The sequence below is a fragment of the Martes martes genome, assembly GCF_963455335.1.
Source record: "Martes martes genome assembly, chromosome: 3".
Classification (NCBI taxonomy): Eukaryota; Metazoa; Chordata; class Mammalia; order Carnivora; family Mustelidae; genus Martes; species Martes martes.
In genome coordinates this window covers 3,794,060-3,817,202 of record NC_137890.1, presented here as the reverse complement: position 1 = coordinate 3,817,202, position 23,143 = coordinate 3,794,060, and the positions used below count along the sequence as shown (strand labels likewise).

At 46.3% G+C, this 23,143-nt stretch overlaps 1 protein-coding gene across 1 annotated transcript in view; it reads left to right on the top strand.

Moving 5' to 3' along the window:
* The first annotated feature begins 1,994 nt into the window (after positions 1–1,994).
* Positions 1,995–23,143, top strand: part of MYO16 (myosin XVI) — a 442,217-nt gene continuing 421,068 nt past the window's right edge. The window contains exon 1 of the mRNA XM_080798962.1: positions 1,995–2,253. Within this exon, the coding sequence (XP_080655088.1) occupies positions 2,028–2,253 (226 nt within the window). The 5' untranslated portion in view covers positions 1,995–2,027. The remainder of the gene's footprint in view (positions 2,254–23,143) is intronic.

Below are 23,143 nucleotides of genomic sequence, written 5' to 3'. Positions count from 1 at the left end.
CTTCCTGCTTTTTGGAGGGCTTATAGATAAATAAGAAAATACACGGTGTATTTTAGTAAACAGCATTAGTATGAGTATAATGATTGATATTGTAGAAACATAATTCAGGGTGATTCAATATTAAGGAGAAAAGCAAAGCAAGAAATAGGAATTGGAAGTATTGTCAGGAAACATTCACAAAATGATTTTTCATACAAGCCAAATCCCAGAGAAGACTGTCGTGTTTATTAGGTTGTCCTCTACCTTGGAGTGCGTGCTCCTCGGCAGGGACGTGCTGTGACGTCATAGGCTTTACTTCTTCGGGTTTTCCAGTGGTTCCGCTGATCCTCTTGGCACCTGCTCATGCACCAGGAAAGTCATGGCAGCCACCGGGTCCTGGGAACCCAAGTACTGTTTTCTGAACAGACTGGAAGGCAGAAGTATTTCCTGCCATTATTAATGAGCTCTCACAGACGATCTGCTTGTGATCACGGCTTTTATCACACAGACAGACTTGAGAGTGATTTGTTGATGTCACGACTGCCGCTGTGTCTTTGTGTTTAGGTCACTGGAAAGGGAACATTTTATATGGAGTTAGCTGATGCTTCTCACATCACTCTGACAAATACTTATGAAGATCTTGATGAAAATATAGGATTCTACAACATTGTCAAATGCTAACAAAAAACCAGAATAAAATTTCCCTGCTCTGCTTCCTTCCCCTCCTCCCTGCTCCCCCTTACATATATCAAATATCTGGCTGTAGAGAGTCGCTTTCTCTTATTCTGTATTTTTCTTGAGCCTTTATGGAACATTTGCAACTGTCATATAATCATCTCTTTGGCCCTGGACAAGTCATAGCCTCTCTCAAATCCATTTCCTTTTCTTGCAAAAGAGAGATGGTCTGGCCCAGTGGTTGTGAGAATAACACTTTGAAAAGCATCAAGTGATCCAGAAATGGAAACCGCCTGGTCACAATGCTGTGTCCTTTCAAAGGACTTGGACACCTCCCCAAAGATGAAGCAGCCGTGCCCTTTCTGAGTAATCTTTCCATACACGGCCTATCATCAACCACATTTGTGGGGTTACATAGTTCCTTTGACTTGCTGGAGACTTCCACCATAAATACCTGAAGAGAACATCCAGACACTTTGAACCTGTGAGTTCGATTCTTGAATTCTTAGTGTTCTAGTGTTCATTTTCTGCCCATAGTAAAATTTGAATCTAGTGGTAGGTATATGAGCTTGTACATTTCTATTACAAGGGTTTTGGGTAGTGTTTCTAAGGAATATCAGGTGGAAAGAAAGTGAATATTGTTTCAGTTTCAGGACAGAGAATTCAGTTCGTTGATCACTGTATTAATAAGACAGAGACCACAACAGCAAGAGTTCTATCCATGGTTCTGAACCGCCAAGAGAAAAATCTGTTTCATTGTTCAAACATTATTTTGTCTCTTAGAGATGGATGTTACAATCCCTAGGAAATGTGTTTAGCAATATATGGGTGGAAATAATCACTGTGTCACATAAATAGCTGATAGCCTACATAGGTTCTGTTACATTAGATAAGCAGAGTCATCGGGATAAACAGATTTTATTAGGGTGTGCTGAAAGACTCAGAATGGCTTTCTGCCAAGATTTAACACAGAAAGTTTAGTTGACGTTATTCAGTGATGGAACTTTAATGCATCTGTAGAACTTTTAGGCCTTTGGTGTGGGTTTAAGCAAAGTAAGAAAGGATGGTGTTTGCTAATATTAAGTTGCTCAAAACCACACATCTAGCTCTAAGTATATGATTTATATTATTACCGTGCGATGTTGAGTAGGACATCAACTCTTTGCTTCTCTCCCGATCTCTGAGCTGGCCTTTGCCATTTACACGCCAAGTTCAAAAAGGAATGATTAAGTTTCTGACTTCCGTGCTGGGGCAAGAGGGAGTCAAGTGAGCTCCGCCGTGCTCCTGTATCGTTGGACTAAGGGTCTAGTGATGTTCTCACCGTATTTCTTGCAGGTTGCTTTCAGCTATGTAACGTTTTCCGAACCCATGAAATGGAAATTGACCAGTGCTTGCTGGAGTCCCTTCCCCTCGGCCAGCGGCAGCGGCTGGTGAAGCGCATGCGCTGTGAGCAGATCAAAGCCTACTATGAAAGAGAGAAGGCTTTTCAGAAGCAGGAAGGATTCCTGAAAAAGCTGAAGCATGGGAAGAGTCAGAAAGTCCACTTTAACCTTGCCGACATGATACAGGATGCAATTATCCACCATGATGACAAAGAAGGTACGTGACACAGAAGTTTTCCGATGTGGGTTTTCATGGTTTCTCTTTGTTGTTTCTTAGTGGGGAGATGAAGGATGGTATTTCTTTGAAATATTAGGCGTCTTAAAAAAAAATCTGAGATAGTCAAGGAAATATCCTCTTTCAAAAGAACATAGTTAAAACTTCCAAGTCTAGTACAAGTGAACGAAATGAAAAATTTTGGTAAAAGTATTGTAGTATTTTTTAAAGAATTACCTACCTGGAAAGCATGTGATTTCCTTGTAAATTGTGCATTCAAATTTTTAATGAAAAAATTTTTTTCCAATGAAATTATTTCCTTTGATGATGAGATTATGTTGCAAAATTCATTGTTATCTCATTTTGAATTCATGGATAGAAATAGACATAGGAATTAGCTCTTCCTACTTGGAGCTCTTCATTTCATGGACATCCCCTCTGCGGAGCTGTAAGTACCTTCAGGGGAAGCGATGCTCTCAGGCCATTTCACAGCCCCCTCCTCCCCCTCCCAGTCCTTCCAGCAGTGTTGAGTGAGAGAGAGAAGCAATTTGTCCATGCTCACCAGGCCGTATTGTTGGAACATGTCTAAATTAAATTGCAGGAAGACATAAACCCTATATCGATTTAAAAGTCATGCAACCACAAAGAGATTGTTCGCCAAATCTCTTATGTAAAATATCAACAGGACAAATAATGCCTGAATTAGGGTTAAAAATTTAAGAATAATAAAATCATAAATCCAGAGACGAAGAGGAACTATTTAATATATGTATAATATATGATATGTGTACTCATATATATTCTATATTGTAACATTTGGTGAGGACACTAAAGTCATAAAATCGGAATTAATCCTGATGTAGGCATGTCACTTGGGCAATCAAGAACCCGAGATAGGAGTCCGGCCTTCAGAAAACCTCAAATCTAAGTAGAGGGGGAAAAACCCTCCTCAGAAAGTAGAAAACAGTTGAAAGGAAGTCTGGTATGAACGGGGAGAGCTGGGCAGTAGAATGTGATCTCTGAGGGAGTCCGGAGGAAACTATTTGTAAAGAAGGAACCACACTTCGGCAGTGTGGAGAGCCGCTGCCCTGTGTGAGCGCCGGCGGGGAGCCCTACCTAACGGGAGCGGGAGTGAGGAGCGGGGCTGCTAGGCTGTACTGGGGAAATAGGACTATTGTGAACACTTCAAGCCCCACGTTTGAAGCAGAGTGTGGCAGGATCCACTGTATGTGCCTCAGAAGAAAATGCATATGCCACAAATAGTGTTGAGCAAAGATGAATCAGGGTCGTACATCTGTGGGAGGGACGGAGGGATAAGGATAAGAGCAAGAAGCAAAGATGCCAACTAAAATCCAACGATGACGTTTCCGTTTTAGATGGAGCTGGCTTGAGATAGTAGCCATGGGGATTGGAACGAAAGCATGAACCCAGCAGCCATAGTCCATAGGAAAAATGCCTTAAGTCATCAAATATGTATTGTGTTTTTATTATGGGCCGGGCGGCTGTGAATTAAGGAAACCACATCTCTGTCTCTGTGAGGCCCCACTGTCTGGTGTGTGACCATAAAAATTAAGATAAAGTTGGACACGTAGTATGGGGGATAATGGAAGGAAGGAAGGAGGGAGACTCTGGAGGGAGGTGTGGGGAGTTAGGCAAATGGATATCTGAGGAGGAGCCTTTCAGATGAGTCCAGAGCTGGGAAGGAACATCCCAGCCTGTGGGAGGAGCCAGTGTGAATAAATCGGGAGGATGGGAGGCAAGAAGCCGGCATGGAGGGGCTGGAAGGGTCATGGGAGGGTTCCGGTTTTGGTGCTCCGTGAGTTCTGAAGCCATTGTGGGGTCTTGAGTGGAAGAGAGAGCTCATATCACTTGTGACTCAACAGGATGAGGTTGGCCGCTGCACTGTGACTTGAATGAAGAATTGTGAGGACACAGCAGGGAGGCTCTGTCAGGAAGTTGGGCACACAATGATGGTGGCTTGGACCAAGGTGGAGTGAGGGCATGGTGAGAAACTGTCAACTGGGGCATATACTTTCAGAATAGAGCTGACAGGAAATGCTGATGGGGGATGATGGGGAGTGTCTCAGTTTGTACTGCTACCGTAATGAATGGCCACTCCTTTAGTGTGTAGTTGCAAAAAGGATGAGTATATCATCTTATAGTTGTGGTCAGAAGTCTGGAGTGGGTCCCACTGGCCTGAAATCCAGGTATCATCAGGCTTCGATGCTTTCTGGAGGTTCTAGGTGAGGATTGCTTTCCTTGACTTGTCCATTTTCTGGAGGGCATAATTTCCCCTCAACCCTAGCGCCGCCTCCGTCTTCAGAGCCGGCAAGTGTTGATGGAGTGTCCCTCTCATGCTTGGAATTTCTTCTGCTCCTTTTTCTGTCCTTGCGTCTCTCTGAACAGATCTTTTGCCTCCTTCTTCCACCTTCAAGGCCCATGTGATGTAGGAGCAAAGAGCTCACTTGGATCATCTTGGATAATCTCCCTTTTTTAAGGTCAGCTCATGAGCTGCCTTAATTCCTTTCCCCAGGTACTGTAACATAATTCAGAGACATGACACCCAAGGGCAAAATTATGGAACCCAGATCCTACAGATTCAAGGATCAAACCGACTCTGTTCTGGCCCGAACAACCAGGAGAATGAAATGTTATTAGCAGAGATAGGGATGCTGCTAGGAGGTCAGATCAGGAAGAGGGCATCATGTTGTTTGGAGATAAAAATTGGAGACAGATGGGCATCAAAAGCTGAAAGACTATATATCACTTAGGGAATGAGAGTAGATAAAAATACAAAAAGCTCAAGAACTAAGCCCTAGGGACTCCAATATTAAGAATCCAGAAATGAGGTAGATCCACCAGGAGCAACAAAGGTGGAACATGAGGTGGGGGAGCTGTCCTGGGAGCTAAGTGATGAGCACTTTTCAAGGAGGAGAGTGATTGACTGTCAAACACAGCTTCTCAGTCTTGGGGTGGAGACAGAATTGAACCTTTGCATTTAGAAATATGGAAGGTATAGTTTTGGCGAATTGTTGGGAGCAAAACTCAAGTGGATAAGAACGGAGATAGAGTGGGCAGACAGAAATGGACACTGGGAAATGGAGACCTCTTGAAGGGAGTTTTAGGTAGAGGGGAGAAATGGTGAGGTAGCCACGGAGGGAAAAGAAATGAAGGGAACTTTGGTTCATGGGAGATCGTGGGACAAATATGGGATTTCTGGGAGAAATAGTATCATGGGAGAAATAATAGCATGTGTGTAGTGGAAACAAATCATGTATCTGGGAGGGAGGAACTGCTGGCACAAAAGTAAGGAAGGAAAGTCGCTGGAGCGCGGGCTTTGAGCACGCACACATAACGAGATCTGGTCCTGAGCTGGAGGGTTTGGTCTCACCAATTTTATCTGTAGTTCCAGTATCCCTGCTCTGCCCGTAGAGATTCTGATTCAAGCAGGGTAGTTTTCCAAGGTACCCCCAGTGCTGTGCTGGGCAGACAGGGTTGAGGACCTCCCATGGGGGCGGTGGGAGAAGAGATGCAGCCAAACAGCAAGCGGGGGTGGAGGTGTAATGGGAACTTAATGGCGGCTCTCTTACTGCCTCCAGCACTTACTGTGAGGGGACCTTGGCTGTCAAGGAAGAGGGAGGATGGGGAGGAGCTCCAGGATAGAGGAGAACATGTACACATGGGAGAATAAATGGACTGGAGCGATCTGGCATGAGGAAAATTATTTACCAATAGAATGAGATATAAAAAACAGAAACAGAAGGACCACATGTGACTCAAAATTTTCCAAAGTGGATTGGGGCTCAGTGGGGAGCCTTCTCCCTCTCCCTCTGTCTGCTGCTCCCCTGGCTTGTACTCTTTCTGTCAGATAAATAAATAAGCATCTTTAAAAAAAAAAAAAGTGGGTTAGCATAGCCTCTCCACCCATGGGTCCTTATTCGTAGCTATTTGCTTTTCTACCCTAAAATTTTACTCTAGCTTTTAGAGTACGGTTCGTCCCCACTTCACCTTCACAATTTCATATATACACACAGATGCCATTTTATACGGAATATAGTATCACCTCAGCAACAGGCACTCGGGTTTCTTGCCGACTTGCAATCACTTGTTAGCTGTCAACACCTGTTTTCAGTGGGGTCCATGACTGTGCGGTTGTACAGCGGGTTGTTTGTGTGTGAGAGTTCATATAAAGACTCCGGAATCTAAACAAGCAGTTGGATTTGAGTTTTCCACTCAGAAGAAGCAAGGAGTAATTGTTTTGTTTGATTAACTATGAGTTGGGTTTAATTTTTTTATATTTTTAAAGATTTATTTATTGATTGATTTTGTTTAGGGAGCACTCATAACTGGAAGGGGAGGGGCGGAGGGAGAGGGAAAGAGAAAATCTCAAGCAGACTCCCTGCTGAGCGCAGAGCCCGACGTGGGGCTTGATCTCTGGACCCTGGGATCATGACCTAAGAAATCAAGAGTCAGACCCGTAACCAACTGAGCCAACCAGGCGCCCCTTGAGTTGGGTTTTATTGAAGAAATTGCTTTTGGAATTGCAATGGAGAGAATGAACTGGTCAGTAAAGTTACCCATTTTGCTTGGTGTAATGACCAATAGAAGGTATTTAAAGTGATATTAAAGTGATAGGGACAATAGGAAACTTCAGAAGAAAAAAAATTGCACACATTCACTCACAATGTTCATTACACTCTTGCTTTGCACAACAAACTATAACAAACCTTTGCTATATACAATCTGGTTTACGCTTTATGACAGAAATTAAACAAAAAAAATTTCAAAAGATTCTTAGAGAAAATGTCTTCAGAAAGGCACTTTATGGGGTGCCTGGGTGGCTCAGTCGTTAAGCGTCTGCCTTTAGCCCAGGTCATGATCCCAGGGTCCTGGGATGGAGCCCCACATTGGGCTCCCTGCTCAGTGGGAAGCCTGGTTCTCCCTCTCCCATAAACCCTGCTTATGTTCCCTCTCTCTCTCTGTCTCTCTTTCTCTGTCAAATAAATAATTTAAATCCTAAAAAGAAAAGAAGGACACCTCATATAATTTTCTTACTCCTAGGAAATAGTTTCTATTACTAACGGAAGCAAAGACGATGTTCAATAACTGAGATCAGCATTAGCATTAAATGATGAAGAAATAATTTAGTGACTCTTAAAACTCAACACAAGAGTTTGAATTTCTAATCAATTATTTCTTTAAAGATTTTTATTTATTTGAGAAAGAGAGAGAGAGCACTCGAACAAGTGAGGAGGAGTAGCAGGCAGAGGCAGAGGGAGAAGCAGGCTCCCCGCTGAGCAGAGAGCCTGATGCAGGGCCAATCCCAGGACTCTGATATCATGACCTGAGCCGAACGTAGACACTTCACCAACTGAGCCATCCAGGCGCCCCCAATTTCTAATCAATTATTAAAATTTTAAGTACATTATTGTGTTGTTAAATTAAGATATTGATCCATTGCTTGACCTGCCTTAACAAAGTACTATAGACTGGGGACTTCAACAACAGACATTTATTTCTCAGGGTTCTGGAATTTAGATATCCAAGATCAAGATGTCACCAGATTTGGCTGTTAGTGAGAGAACTCTTCCTGACCACCTCCTGGTAGATGGCCACCTTCTCCTTGTATCCTCACATGGTGGGGAGAGGAAGCTCTGGTCTGTTCTTCTTCTTGTAAAGGTACCGATCCCATCATAGAGGCTATAGCCTGGTAATTTCATCTAGTCCTAATTTCCTCCCAAAGACCCCAACTCCTGATATCATCACACCGAGGTGTAGGGCTTCAATATATAGATTTGGGAGGGGCACAAAATCAGTCAACAGCAGATCACATACTACTTCTATAATTGCAGCTGACCCATGTATGCACAAATGAAATATTACTTTTTTTTGAGTCTCTCATCTACTTTGGAAACTACCATGTGAGTACCTCACTGTTTCAGAGGAAAAGCTTTAATTTCTTGCTAATTTAAAATTTTAATTGGATTGAAAAGGCAAGCAGGCTCTTTAGAGATATTATACTCTCTTTAGCCAATGTTTAACTTCTGGAAAAGTTTCCAGGAAAATGTGTTTATTTCATTATGGTAATCATACTTTCGTTTATCTTTTAACTACTCAAATACTGAAATCTACATGTTTATTATGTTTATAAAATTGAGATGGTAACACATATTGCCATAAAAACAGGCTTTTTCCATTTAAATTATTATTGCAAACTTTGTAGGTTCTATTTTTGTGTAAAGCATTTCATTTTCTCTCTTATTTCCAAGTACTTTCTTGGCTGAGTCTAAAGAATCAAATACACTTTTTCAAAGGACAACATATTATTCATGCTAATATTTGTAATATATCATTGAGAAGCAATTCAGAATTGTTTAATTTTATGAATGTTGCATTTTTATAATTATACACTTAGTATCTTTAGTGCTTTATTTTAGTGTTAATGTGACATGTTAATATACTACATCCACCTAAAATGTGGTTTCCTGGGTGGCTCAGTTGGTTGAGCAACCGTCTTCAGCTCAGGTCATGATCCTGGGGTCCCAGGATAAGTCCCACATCGGGCTCCCTGCTCCATGAGGAGTCTGTTTCTCCCTCTGACCCTCCCCCCTTCTGCGCTCTCTCTCTCTTTCTCTCTCATTCTCTCTCTCAAATAGATAAAATAAAATATCTTAAAATAAATAAATAAATAAAAAGTGTTCATTCTTTTCTATCTATAAAATTTTGTTCTAAATTTTGTTTTAGGGCTTTTAATTCACTTATTTTTCACCTCCCCAAATTTTCTTCACTCCCTTAAATTTATTTTTTTATTTTTTTTTTTTTTTAAAGATTTTATTTATTTTTTTGACAGAGATCACAAGCAGGCAGAGAGGCAGACAGAGAGAGAGAGAGGAGGAAGCAGGCTCCCTGCTGAGCAGAGAGCCCGATGCGGGGCTTGATCCCAGGACCCTGAGATCATGACCTGAGCCGAAGGCAGAGGCTTAACCCACTGAGCCACCCAGGCGTCCCACTCCCTTAAATTAAAAAAAAATATATATATGTATATATGTGTATATATATATATATATATATATATATATATATATACACACACACACACACACACACATATATATTTTTCTTTTGTGGTGAGAGCATTCAACACATCACCTCTCATCTTGGCCTTTGGTGGCAAATGAGCTAAACTACCAATCCCACGAGCTGATTTCCCTTCCCTGCCATTTGCTGTCTTTTCCTCCTCTCGTCTGGTTGAGTTCTGCTCACTGTCAAAGGGGCGGCCAGAGTGGGGGACAGACATTCTTTAGGCTGTGACCCTTTCCCTCTCTCTGCTTAGACCCTTCCTCCCCTTTTTTGGCTAGAGTTTAGGAGGACTTATTTATTAACCTACGTGCATAATATTTTCTAAGAGTCTGTTCTATTCTAGTCACACAAAGAACTTTCTAAGTGTTGTTACAGGCCTATAATGTCCAACTCATTTCTATCAGAAGTCAACTCTTAGGGAAAAAGGGAAAAATCAAATTATAACAATGTGGGGCTCTGTTTCCTTCTCTTGCCTCTCAGACCACTGGCCCCAGTTTCTTTGGAGGGCTAAGGTTAAGAGCTGTGGCCTAAGGCTCTGACCCTAACCTTTCCACTTCCTGCTTGTCCTCCCCGGAAGGCCTCACCTTTTCCCTTCGCATTCCTTGTCCCCTGCCCTGGTGATTCCCAAATGTGCATTCAGACCTCTCTCCTCAGCTCCACACCTGCCTTTCCTAACTTGTGACATTCACAGTGAATATCCATCCCCATCTCCTTCCAAACCAAAAATGTTTCTTCCCTTCTCCACTTCACCTTCTTCCACTTCTTTCCCAGAAATCATGAGGTTGTGCTGATTTAGATACAAGTTTGTAAGACTTGACGGTTGTCCCTCCCCTGAATAACTCGCAGGAAGTATTAACTGCTCGTGTACTAGCGGGAGCCCTCTTAAGAATATACCTGGAGTGCAGCAGATCCGTTTCTCCAATATGTAGCAGATTCTCTATTAATGGGCAGAACATCTCCCCCCTTAGAGACTTACAAGTAAATTAGTGGGAGCAAGTTTTCTGTTCCCTACCCACCACACCCCCAGTGAGTAGTTTTGGGTCAGAGAATACATTTCACATATTCCTTAAGTATTTCACACATGACACATGAAAGGAGGCTTCTCGTTGACTTAGCGAGTCGGGGTACTTAGCTGAGCCCTCTCCTTGCCTTTACTGGACTGGCATGGAGGTTAAAACGGTGATGGAGGGGGTGACCACTTTTTAAAATTTATTTTTTATTTTTGTTTGAGTATCTAGAGTATAGAGGTAAAAATAAAGGTGCCAATTATGGCACTTTCTTTTTGCCATCCTGTGTTTATGAAGATGATCTGTCTGCCAGGGCACATTTCCCGCTGGTGGCTTTGGATTTCTACTGAATGCAGCCTCTTTCTGTCTTCCTCACCTCCCCATAACCAGGCACATACGTAGGCAATTAGAAAATATGGCAGCCAATAAGTACGTTTAACTTGATGCTTAGAGAAATTGAACCAAGACTCTGCCACCTTTAGAGTGGTGGTCAGACCCACTGAGCAATTACCCAGTCCTGGTTCCCTACACCCATTTATGATGAACATAGTTGAGTGTGATGTATGTTAACTACCCGACAAGGATGCATATTTCTAGAACTCAAAATTAGGGGTATAGCCTTGATGTGGAGTGTAGATAGACCCTTCCCAAAAGAGTTGGATTCAACCAATATGAATGTCTTATATATTGGATACTTGGGGTTGGAAAGCAAATAGAAAGCATCATTCTGTCTTTAAGTAAGAATTGGGGAAAAGAACATTCCCAGTGAAAAGACGAACAATCTACTGCTGTCTGCATCTTCCGTGTTCTAGAATGGTAGCAAACCTGGGCAGAGTGAGGGAGATGACAGCTTTACCAGAACCACTCCGATCTTGTTGACTTCTCAGTGGTGGAAACAGAAACGGAATGGATCTGTGCTTCTCACTGGGCAGAGAAGGGTGAGGATTTGGGGCAGACACCAGAACGAAAGGACCACTTCTAGACTTTAGAGAAAAGGATGAGCATTATGGCATCAGACACATGTTCACATCAGAAATCTGGAAGGCTAAGTGAATATTGCTCATAGACGTGCTAAATCCAGCGGCTCAGGGCATGTTTGAATGTCACAGAGAATTGTACAGACCTGTCTTCATTGGACTGGTGCTTTCGATGAACAGGTAGCAGTTGCTAGGTAATTAAGGGTGCCCATTTCAAAACCAGGTATAGAAACATGAAGAGTTGGAAATTAAGCACTTCTAAATTCTGTGCAAATTTAATGAGGAGCTCAGTATTTCACCAACACCAGATTCATATTCCTGACAAGTAGTAATTATTTTAACTGCTTGCTGTGTAGTCATGACTTCACCAGGTACTGTGAAAATAACTGAAAAAAAAAAAAAAGGGAGAGAGAGAGAAAAGTGTGCTTTATAGGCATTTATGCAAATGGAAAGATACGCTGTTTTTTAACAAGCAAACAAACCAACTAGAAATGGATCCATTTAAAAGGAATCACAGCGGGCATTCACTGGAGTGAGGTCAGGATGAGATGAATTTGAAAGTCTGCTCTGTGGGAAAATTTTACTTTGGCAGGACGGTTGGTCCCTACCGCCATGCACCTGAGCCTCGGGAGTCTGGCCAGTGCACCTTCTGGGCCTCTCCTTCATCCCCTGCCAATGAGGGTGAGGGGTAGAGTGACCCACTCAGTCACAGAACTTCAGGTGACCCCTGTCATGTCTTACTCCATGCAGTCAGTGCTCTGAAGGGAATCAGGGGACAGTGTTGGAACAGTTGACAGTGGCAGGTGAGGACCCTGACTGGCGAGGGGTTCACAGACGATGGCAGTGGGTGTTAATATGTAGGAATGAACACGGAGTGTTAGAGGAGTATGGGGCAATCCTATTATAAATCATGAAGAAATAGAGAAAAGACAAGACAGACAGGTAAGCTTAGAGTGTGAACATGAACCCGAGACCGTGAAAAACAGCAGTTGGATTGTACCTTTGGAAATGGGACCGAAAGGGGAAAATTCACGTTATTAAGCTGACTGAGCATTTCCTTCACTCTTCTCTGCTAAGACAAGGCATGTTTTATATATGGTCAATGTTACGTATAATGTGTTTTTCTATACACACACTTGTATTGTATCCGTATAGAGTTTTATATACTTGGCGTAGCATGTGACCGTCATCTCTCTAAGCCCTTCATATGCGTTGTCTCATTTAACCCCCAGACACCCCTGTGAGGCCCTGTACGGAGTGACTCAGTGTCCTCCTTTATTCCAGGCCACCTGGAACCTCATTTGAAAACAGTGTTTGCACAAGCCCTCCAGGGACGGTGATGTCGCTCTTGATGAGAGTGGGTCTTCAACCACGGACCGGAGCTCTTAGAGAGGCAGGGAGTTGGACCCAGAAGCACACACGGGGAAGGTGGTGGGAGAACAGAGCTCAGAGGTGGGACTCCGGAGATGGCCGGCGGCTCTGCGAAGCTGGGAGCCAGGCCTGGAGGGGCCTCCCCAGGGCCTCGGGGGGAGGGAGGCCTTCCTGACCCCTGGACTTCACACTTCAGCTGCCAGGGCTGTGAGAGGATAAATTCCTGTTTTCTGACCCCTTCATGTCCCCAGTGTGTGGGACTTTGTGTAGCGGCCTCTGGAAACAAATGCGGGTACATACACATCCTGCCCAGTTTTGTGGATTAGATACAAGGGTTGGAGGAAGTTGAACAGAGTTCTCAGGAGATGGGCTGCTCCTCAGGGACAAAGTGAGATTCAGACCCCCCTCTGTCTGGCCCAAACGTCCAAGCTGCCTGCCCCTGCCTTCTGGGGCCTCTGGTGTCACCCCACACCAACCCCAAGGGTGGCTCCAGGCTCGTCCTGCGTCCCTGCACGTGAGCTCTTTTACCTCCATGGTTCTGTTCCTTGGAGCTGTTCCAGGCAGTCACCATAACCTGGCAGCTGCCACTATGGCAAGGAGGCTATTCCCAGAGCAGTGTGAGAATCCAGGAGCTCAGGCCAGCAGGGAGCTGGCTGTGAGCCACAGAGATTCAAGGTTATGGGCTACCTTCTCCCTCCAACCATCGGATTCCCATTCTTGAGGTGGGACCTCTGACCCTCTGTTTCCTCTGGTACTCACAGTGCCGCTCGGCAGATGTTTCGGGGCCATTGGCATTCTACTCATTCTGCAGGGCTGCCCAGGGTGAACTGGTAAGGCTCACTCCCTCTTCCTCTCGCCTAGTGCTGCCCACCCCCTCCCACTCCAGGCCCTCGAGACCACACTCCCTTCCCCACAGCTGCTCCACACAATTCCGTTGACCTCTTCCACAGCCCCATGGTCCGAACATCCAGGCCTCAGGAGAAGAGGAAGATTGGATCATGTTGTTAGAAGACATTGGGAAAGCAACTAGTCCCACATCCTCAGGTTGGAACCTCTCATCTAGAATTTAAGTGTTTTAAGAAGAATCAGTTTCTTCTTTGCCTGTGCCAAGGCCATTTTCCCTCTCTGGTGGCTGGGAGAAAAGCTGTCTCTTTCCTCATTAATTCTGCCTTCGCTGCTCGCTTTCTGCCATAGGCCAGCTGCTTTCCATTGATTGATCCCAGGGGGTATGTAGAGGAGAGAACAAACTGATGCAAATGCATGTGGGCTCTGCCTGGTCTGTGGTCTACAATACCAAGGATGGGAAACACTCTTACTGCTGTGTCCTTGGGATCTTTGTTTAAGCTTTATCCTCTGCCCAGACCATTCTCCCACCTTTCTCTTCCAAATGAACCTCTCTTCTCCCTAGTAGAATGTTCTCTGACATTCTTAGGCAACACTAATCCCTTCCTCCTTTGTGTTGCTAGTGCTGATTCCTTGCGGTTATAACCCCTTCTTTACACATTGGTATCTCCCAGTGGAATGGGTACCATATAAGAAAAGGATCATTCCTTGTTCCCCATCCTCTCATTTTTAGTGAACATTCATGGAACCCCTCCCATCTGCCTTGCACTGTGCTAGGCACTGGAAGGATACAGGTAGGGCAGAAGGGGTTCTGCGCAGAAAGGTGGAGCAGAGGCATGATGAGAAAGTGTGTTTTCTTTTACTATCCTAATAGGTATCATGATATTTCCATTCCTGTTCCTAGCACAGAGACTTTGTGTGTTAGTCAAGGTTCTTGAGAGAAATAGGACTGAGAGAACACACACACACACACACACACACACACACACACACACACAGAGGGTGGGGGAGATTTATTTTGAGGAGTTGGCCCGCACAATTGTGGTGGCTGGCAAGTCTGAAATCTGTGGGCTGGTAGGCTGAAAATGCAAGGAGGAGTCAGAGTTGCAGTCTCGAGTCTGAAATCTGCAGGCTGGAGACTCTGGCAGGGCTTTGGCACTGCAGACTTGAGGCAGAACTCCTTTTCCTCTTGGAAACCTGTCTTTGCTTTAAGGTCTTCATCTGATGAGATGAGGCCCACCCACATGGTGGAGGGCAATCTGCTTTAATCAGAGTCAACTGATTGAAGCATGAGTCACATCTAAAAAATACCTTCAGGGCAACATAGAGGGGTGTTTGACCAAATAGCTGGGCACTGTCGCTTAGTTAGGTTGACGCATAAAATTAACCAGCACAGACTTTCATGGGGAACTAATAAGAGTTAGATTAACTGAGTATTTACGAAGGTCCAGGCACTGTTCTAAGTGCTTAAAGTCTATTAACTCCTTGTCTGCTCACTGTGGTCCTGGGATCTCAGAACAGGCTTAAACACAGGCTTTGATTTGTCACAGTACACACAGCTATTGTGGTAGACCAGGACTGAAGCCCAGTCAGGGCAGCTCTGGAGCCTCTTGACAAATAAAAACAAATCTGGATTTAAGTAATGAGACTTTATTTGAAAAGATTGTTGTGATGGGGGAACACTGACCTTAGCATTGGCGAGCATCTCAGAATCAAGCAGGAAGAGGTTTGCCTTTTCTAGGGAGGGGTTGGCAGGACCAGCGGGAACTTTGGGGGAGAAAGGCCAGGAAGTAGGGTGAGCTGAGAGCATGATTGGGTGGGTTAACAAGGGCATTTTTCTCTCTGTGGATGGCTTTGCTTTGGAGAATTAGCCATTAAAGGAAGATGTTCAGCCCCTCAAGGCTTGCTTCAACATGAACCAGACCGAATCCAGGGGCCTGGGGGGTGGAGATTTGTCAAGCCAAGTCAATGAGTAGTTAGTAGGCAGTTGTGAACTCTCAGTCATAATGATGCTTGTAAAACCTAAACTATCTGGGAGGTCGGTACGAGTCAGGAATTAATTAGCTGAAGAGCAAAATATTTGGGGGGACTGGGTATGTCAGATGGTTAAGCACCTGCCTTTGGCTTAGATCATGATCTCCAGGTCCTGGGATCAAGCCTCATGTTGGCTCCCAGCTCAGTGGGGAGTCTGCTTCTCCTTCTCCCTCTACCCCTCCCTGCTTGTGTGCACACGCTCTCTCTCTCAAATGAATTAAAAAAAAAAATCTTTAATAAAAAAGAGAAAAATATTCTTCCCCATGACATTGTATGGTATTATATGTAAAAAGTCAGGACATTTTTCATATTGTTGAAACTAGTATTCATTTACTTTAGCCTCTTCATCTTCAGTGAATAGCGTTCTACTTCTCCTGGTTTTTACAAGTAGATTCTGATAGCACCTAGCAAGTGACGATATGAGCAGATCAATGCTGAACACATGCATTCATTCCTTCGGAATCGAGGTCTCATGTTGTCACCTGGGTATTGGGAATACCAAGAGAAATTGAGCTTTCTCTCTGCAACCTGGCAGAAGGAGGGCAGCTACTGCAAACAAAGGCTGACAGCGTTTAACTTCTGTAGGAGAAGGTAGGTGGGCAGTGGGGACAGCGGGTCAGAGTGGAGTGGGAGGTGACAATGACCATGGAAATGGTATTTCTCGGCTCTTCCAAGTCAGGAAACTAAGCCAAAGCTAAAGTTGGTCAGAGGCCAGAGGTCTCAGAAAGATGTAATGTTCAACAATTGCGAACACTTGGATATGATGGGGTTGGGGGAGGTTGGCATTGGTCTCTGGAGACCTTGCGTGCCATAAAGGCAGCTTAGGAGTTGGAATATAGGAGAGAATATTGATTCTGCCCAAATATATTCAGTTGTAGTTGAGCATTATAGACAGTTATGAATCTTCATATTCTCAACATGGACGTTGCCACCCCTAACCTATCCAGGGCAGTGATTTAAGGCTTCTCTTGGTTTTCCGAAGGAGTGGCAATGTGGGGGCAAGAATGTAAAGTCAGAAATGAGCCTATAGGTGTCATTCCTGATTTTTCTCTCCATTGTTTTACATGAGTGTAAGAAGTGTGGGAGAGCATCATTGGACTAAAAAAGCACATTAAAAACTTTTAACCTACTAGTTCTCATACTTTAGGGAGGAGGAGGGCAGATGGTGTGTTCTGTCGTGTACAATCACATATTGTCTTAAGGTTTTGTAGTCACACTCCTCTGTGTCTGTTTCTTGCCCCATATGATGTTACTTCTTAGGCCTGCTCTCTTCAAACATAAATGTCGAATTAGAATTCCCAGCAGAACATGAAAACTGCACATTCTAACTCTCCACACTCTCAAGTTTTGACTAAATTGAAATAAAAAAAAAAAAAGCATTTTAGTTCACTATTTAATACCACAGTTAGGGTCTCTGATCCATCAAATTTAAGACAGCATTGCTGCTGCTGGTGTAAACCAAGGATTTTCTGATTCAGTATGTCCAGAACAGCCTCTGAAAAAAAGAGGGAAAAAGGACTCATTAATTTTCATAGGAAAAAGGCACAATCTGTCCGAGGCCCAGACTGCAGCTTGGTGCATTTGCCTCTGACTGTATGATGTCCCACAGGCAAAATGTAGATTCGCCATTTCTAAGATCAAACAAGTCATTTTGTGCAAGAATGGATGGAGCAGAATATATCATCCTTTTTTTCTGAGGGTTTTCAATACACACACCATTTCTAGGAAATTGACATTTATAAGGTCTGTTTTGTCAAACAGCCTACTGGCACCAAGGTCAAACTCATCCACTGGACCCTGACCCTCTGTCCTTCCCAAGACCACCCCTTTTCCAGCTGCCCCGTCACCATCCACCACGCAGGATCCTGCCGTGGGAGAATAGGGCTTCGTGTTGTCCAAAGTGGACAGGAAAGAACACTAAACTAAATGAAACCATCTCCCCTTCATTTCACTGATCCCTTATGACCCGAGCTCCTCAGGAGAAGAGCCTGTACTCACTGCCCCCCAATTTCTCTCTTCTGTTGTCTCCTTGAAAACACTGCCACCAGGCTGTCCTCCAGCTCTTCCGCCCCATGCCGCCTGCACGTGATATCGGCCTCCTTGGTGCCACTTCAGGCGTATCCCTCAGTCCCCACCACAGTGAGCTGGAAGCCGCATCCTCTGCCATGTGTCCTGCTCAGTTGGCTTCCGCACCCGTCCTCTCTCCTGGGTCCCCTGTCTGCCTCGCTGGCCCCCGCGTCTCAGTCTTCTGGGCAGGGTCCTCCTCGGCCTTCCCACTTTGACACCGCAGCAGCCCAAGACGGCAGCGCGCCTCCCTGCCGACCGTCCACTCTCTCGGAAATCACATGCCAGGCCACATGGATGCCACGAGTCCCAGTCTTCACGCCCAGCCAGGACCGTCCCCTGGACGTCCCACTTCGCCGCAGCGTCACCCCCTCCCCCCCGCGCGCGGGCTTCCCCCACGACACCGGCTCCTCCGGCGTCTTTCCCACACGGTGAGCCCCTTCGTCCCACCGGGTGTTCACGCCAGACGTCTCGGAGGCTTTCTGGACTCCCCAGTCGCTCTCCCACCCACCGGGTGGTCGGGAGCGCGTTCTATGGGTTGCGCCTCTGAAGGGCGCTCACGTTCGGACCCCGCCGCCCGCTCCCGTGGCCGCCGCCCGCTCCCGCTCCCATCTTGCTGCTGCCCCATCTCGCTCGGACCCGTCCAGCGGCCTCCCTCCCGCGGCCTCCCTCCCGCGGCCTCCCGCCACATCCACTGCTTCCCTTCCGGTGCCCCCGTCGGCTCACGCTTCATCCGTGGCTTCGAGGCTCCCCAAGAGTGGCGCCTTGGTCCTTACCAGGGGTGAGAAGACCCCATGTCCGCCCCTGTTCTGCCCTGAGCTCGCGCTCTCCCATTTCCCTCCTCCTCAGGCCTCCTCAGGGGCTCTGGCCTTCTTGCCTTTTCTCAAACAGGCCACACCTGCTGCTGCCTCAGGGCCTTTGCACTTTTGGACACAGATGCTGCGGGGCGTTCATTCACCGGCCTTTGCCCCCCGCTGGAATGTCGCCTGATCAGAGACTTTCTCCGACTCCTGGCTGAGCCCTCTTCTCCTGGGCACCCTGCCCTCTCCACCTGCCCTGCTTTCCTGTTTTCGCAGCCCTTCTCACGGTGCAGCCCATCCCTCCTTTGTGTGTGGTGTCCCGGGAGAACGCGGGTCTACGAGACCAACATCTTTCTTTGTTTCGTTCCCCCGATGGCCTCAGCTTCTACAACAATGGCTTGCAGGACAGAGGTAACGGCAACAATGGTCCAGTGAGTCCGTGAGGGAAGGGAATCTCTTCCTAAACGTCTTTTGAATGCATCCCTCTTGCCAGTCCCCACGGCCACCGCCTGCTTGTGGCCTCCGTCATCTGCGGTCTGGGCTGGCTCCCATGTCCCTGAACTGATCACCTACCTCCAGTTTTGTCCTCCCCTGGCTCCGTCAGCACGTGCTAAACATCACAAGCCCTCCAAAGCACAAATAGAAACGTTCTCTCCTGTCCTCAGGACTCCTGCTAATATAACGCTGTAGTTTTCAAACTCCTTTTCCAAGGACTCAGCCATGTTGATCTTTCCAGAGTGATTCTTTGATGCCGCCTTATGCAGCCTGTCTCCTCCTGGGCCCCCAGCATCTTGCACCACCACGTCCCTAGAACTTCACATACTCCCCAGCCCTTTCTGGCTGGATGCTCCCTCTTCACCCTTAGGTCTCCTGCTGTCACATAGAGCTCCAGACCTGGGACATCCGCACGGAGAAGCCAGTCCCGTGTGTCCAGGCCGGCTTCCGGAATGCCCCGAGATGCCCCTGTTACCGTGGGTGTCGCCATATGCATAACGACATGACCCATTTGCTTCCCTGCACCCAGAGCGGGCCGCAGGTTCCCTGGGGGCAGAACCTGCTCTCGTTCCTCTCCATCTGGATCCCAGCACCTAACACGGTGTCGGTGCTCAGACACTACCTGTCACGTTTTACATGTTCATTTTGCAAATTAACATCCAATATCTCCACGCAGCTATAAATTGTTTCTTCCATGTAAAGAGCTCAACAGTTCTTCTGACCTGACTGACTATTCCCCGTCTTCTGTCTAGTATTTATTTACCCAAACATCCAAGGTCAATCTATGGTCTCTGCGTTAATTCACCAACTCTTTGGACTGTAGGCTTTGCATAAATTTGCACTTTTCTGTTTGTTTGTTTCTTTTTTTTTTAAGATTTTATTTATTTATTTGCCAGAGAGAGAGAGTGAGCACAGGCAGACAGAGTGGTAGAGGGAGACGCAGGCTCCCTGCGGAGCAAGGAGCCCGATGTGGGACTCGATCCCAGGACGCTGAGATCATGACCTGAGCATGACCTGAAGGCAGCCGCTGAACCAACTGAGCCACCCAGGCGCCCCTCTGTTTGTTTCTTCACGTGGGTAAAGAGAAAGCAAAATTACTGCTAGGAGTACAGTCAAAATTACATTTTTTTAATGCCTTGAAGGACTTCTTAATCTGACTCTTACAATTCCAGTAATTATATATATATATATATATATATATATATATATATATATGGGGAACGGAGCTTACTGTGATGACGTACGAGGAGAAGGCATAGTTTTGGGAAAACCCGGAGCAATTCCGTTACACACCCCTCCCAGCATTGTGGACAGGATCTCGCACAGGACAGTGGGTTCGCCCTGCATGGGGTGACCTGACCCGTGGCATGGGGGAGGTTTGTGGCTTCCTTAGGCCCCAGATGACATCTGAATGATGGTGTTGTCACTTATGTTGTACATTTGCCTAGTGATTTCTCATAACATTCCGTGATAACAGTGATTTTATTACAATCTCCCTGGTTTGATAAGAAGAGTATTTGTCAATGTGATTTTGGAGCCAAAAATGTCCAATGTCTTTCTCATGGCCTTGGTCTCTTTCTTTTTTTTCTTTTTCTTTTTTTTTTCTTTTAAGATTTTATTTATTTATTTGAGAAAAGCAAATGAGAAAGAGGGAGCATGGGAAGGAAGAGGGTCAGAGGGAGAAGCAGGCTCCCCGCTGAGCAGGGAGCCCGATGCGGGACTCGGTCCCAGGACTCCGGGATCGTGACCTGAGCCAGAGGCAGCCGCTCCGCCAGCTGAGCCCCCGGCGCCCAGCCTTGTTCTCTCTCACAGGGCAATTTCCAAATTTGATTTCCAGAGTCCAGGCACTGCTCTAATTTTCCTCTTGTATGTTTAGTCCAACGCCACATGGCGTCTGCTACTGCGCCTGAAGCTCCGTTTTTCCACAGTCCCAGTCGCCTTTCTTTACAGAAATGTCCCTTCCCCCACGTGCTCGTTGGTCAATATGTGGTGATGTTGTTACTGTTGTTTTCCTCAGAAACTCCAGTTTGAAACTTAGCAGTTAGTTTTGATATTTTCTGTCTCACCTGAACATGGGCCTTTCACCTTGCAGATCCCACTAGCGAGTTTCAGTAACAGGTCTGATCCCCACCCTGCCTTTTGCCCAGTTGCCGGAAAGGTTATTTGGACCTTCTGCATGGCTTACCCCTTGTCTCTTGCCGCTTCACTTTTTTTTTTTTTAAGATTTATTCATTTTAGACAGAGAGAGAGAAGGAGAGAGCATGAGTGGGAGGGGCAGAGGGAGGGAGAGAGAGAGAGAAACTCAGGCAGACTCACTCTGCAATGAGCACAGAGCCAGACGTGGGGCTTGAACTCACAACCTGGAGATCAAGACCTGAGCCAAAACCAAGAGTCGTCGGACGTGTAACTGAGCCACCCAGGTGCCCCGTCTCTTCACTTCTGATGTCATTCACTCTGGGACTCCCCAGATGCGGTTTCCCGGCATATTTGTGCCGAGGAGGGCGTTGGTGCGAGGGAGGTTAATGGTGAGCAGAAGCAGGTGCGGTCCATGGTTGCTGTCTCCTGCAGTCGAGAATGAGAGCCCCCCTCCTCCATCTGTTCCGTCTCTTCTTCCTGGGCTCTCTGCTTCTCTCACAGGGAGCGTGAACTTGAGCTCCCTGGTCTCGCTCGGCTGGCAGAGGGATTGCTGCTGCACAGGGAGAAGAGATACGCATCTGGTTTCTTTTCTCATGAGACAATTCCTAAGGCCATCCAGCTGCTTTCTCTCTCTCTCTCTCTCTCTCTTTCAGTCTCGACTGCAATAGTAGGAATGTGATGAGGCATTTGTCTTCAGAGACTTCCTTCTTATAACCCGCTTGCCACTCACGGCCTTCCGAACTTTCATTCCAGTGCCACTCTCTGGGTCTCTGTCCTGTGCACCAGAGACATGCCACCCCGGAGAAGAGCATCCATACCTGGGATGCCTGCTGCCTCACCTCCCTCACCTGGGAGCCTCTTGGGAATGCAGATTCGCTGTCCCCATCCTGGACCTGCTGCGTCAGAAACCGGGAAGGAGGCAGGGATCTGTGTTTTAACAAGCCTTCCAGGTGACTCTGAGGCTTTAGTTCGATTCTAGAGATTCTCAACAGAGCATGTTTGTCAAACTCAACTCGGGATGAACTGAAATCCTTATCCAGGGGACAGAGGTGCTGAACGTTGCGTGACCTGTGGGACCGCGACAAAGAAGAGTGACTGCCCTGTCCTAGGGGACCCTGTCCTCCTTATGGACAACAGGACGAATCTGGTCTAACAGAGCTGCTGTCCTGCTTTGCCCGGAAGGGCTGACTTCCTGCCCTTCTGTGTTTCCTCCTTCTGTTTCTTGCTCTGATTTCTGTCTCGACTTGTCTGGTTCTCTTCATGGGCCAAGGCCTGCATTGAGTAATGCCTCCTGCAGGGCCCTTTCCGAACTTCCTCGGCTGAAAGAATAAAACTTCTCTGTATACCCACAGGCATTTTATCCATGAGTCTAGAATTCGCTCATTGGCATCTGCCTTCGAATGTCATTCTTGATAGAAATGTCTTCTCTTCCCCACTCAGCACTGCTCCGGACAGGGTGCTGGCTTCTCTCTGTCCCCAGTGGAGTTGCTGGCTTGGGAGGGGCTCATAGCAGGGACAGCGTCTCCCCTCCCTGCTCCCGGTGCTGTAGTAGTTCTAAGGCCTAGAAACACAGCACACTGCTGGTTGACTGTGCGGTGTGCAGAAATACGGAAAAAAGAAAAAAGGAAACGCCCGCCCTTCTAGTCCATGCCCACACTCTCACCAGGAAGCTCAAGAAATCTGCCTCTGATAAATGAGCCCATTTGTGCACAATTGTGCATGATTGGAGAAGCTTTAATTCCCACTCGCTCCAGCTGCTCGAGTCTAGAAGCCGTTTTTGAATACCCCGGGGCAGCGTAGACTGGACAATTGCCTCCATCTCCTTCCCAATTGAAAATGATTCTATAACAAAACACAGTTACCGTCTTGTTCTAATAAAATGAAGATCACAAAGAGAGTTTCAGGTCCAATGTGAATTTTAGGAAGATAAGGCTGGAAGTACAACCCGAGAATCCCAGGCATCAGCGGTCTGGGTTCCCCTGCCACGTGGGGCCCATGGGAGGGGGTCGCGTGCTCATGTCTGGAACCCCTGGGAAAGTCAGCCTGGGTCGGGGTCCTGAGAAATGCAGGGGTGTGAACTGGCAGG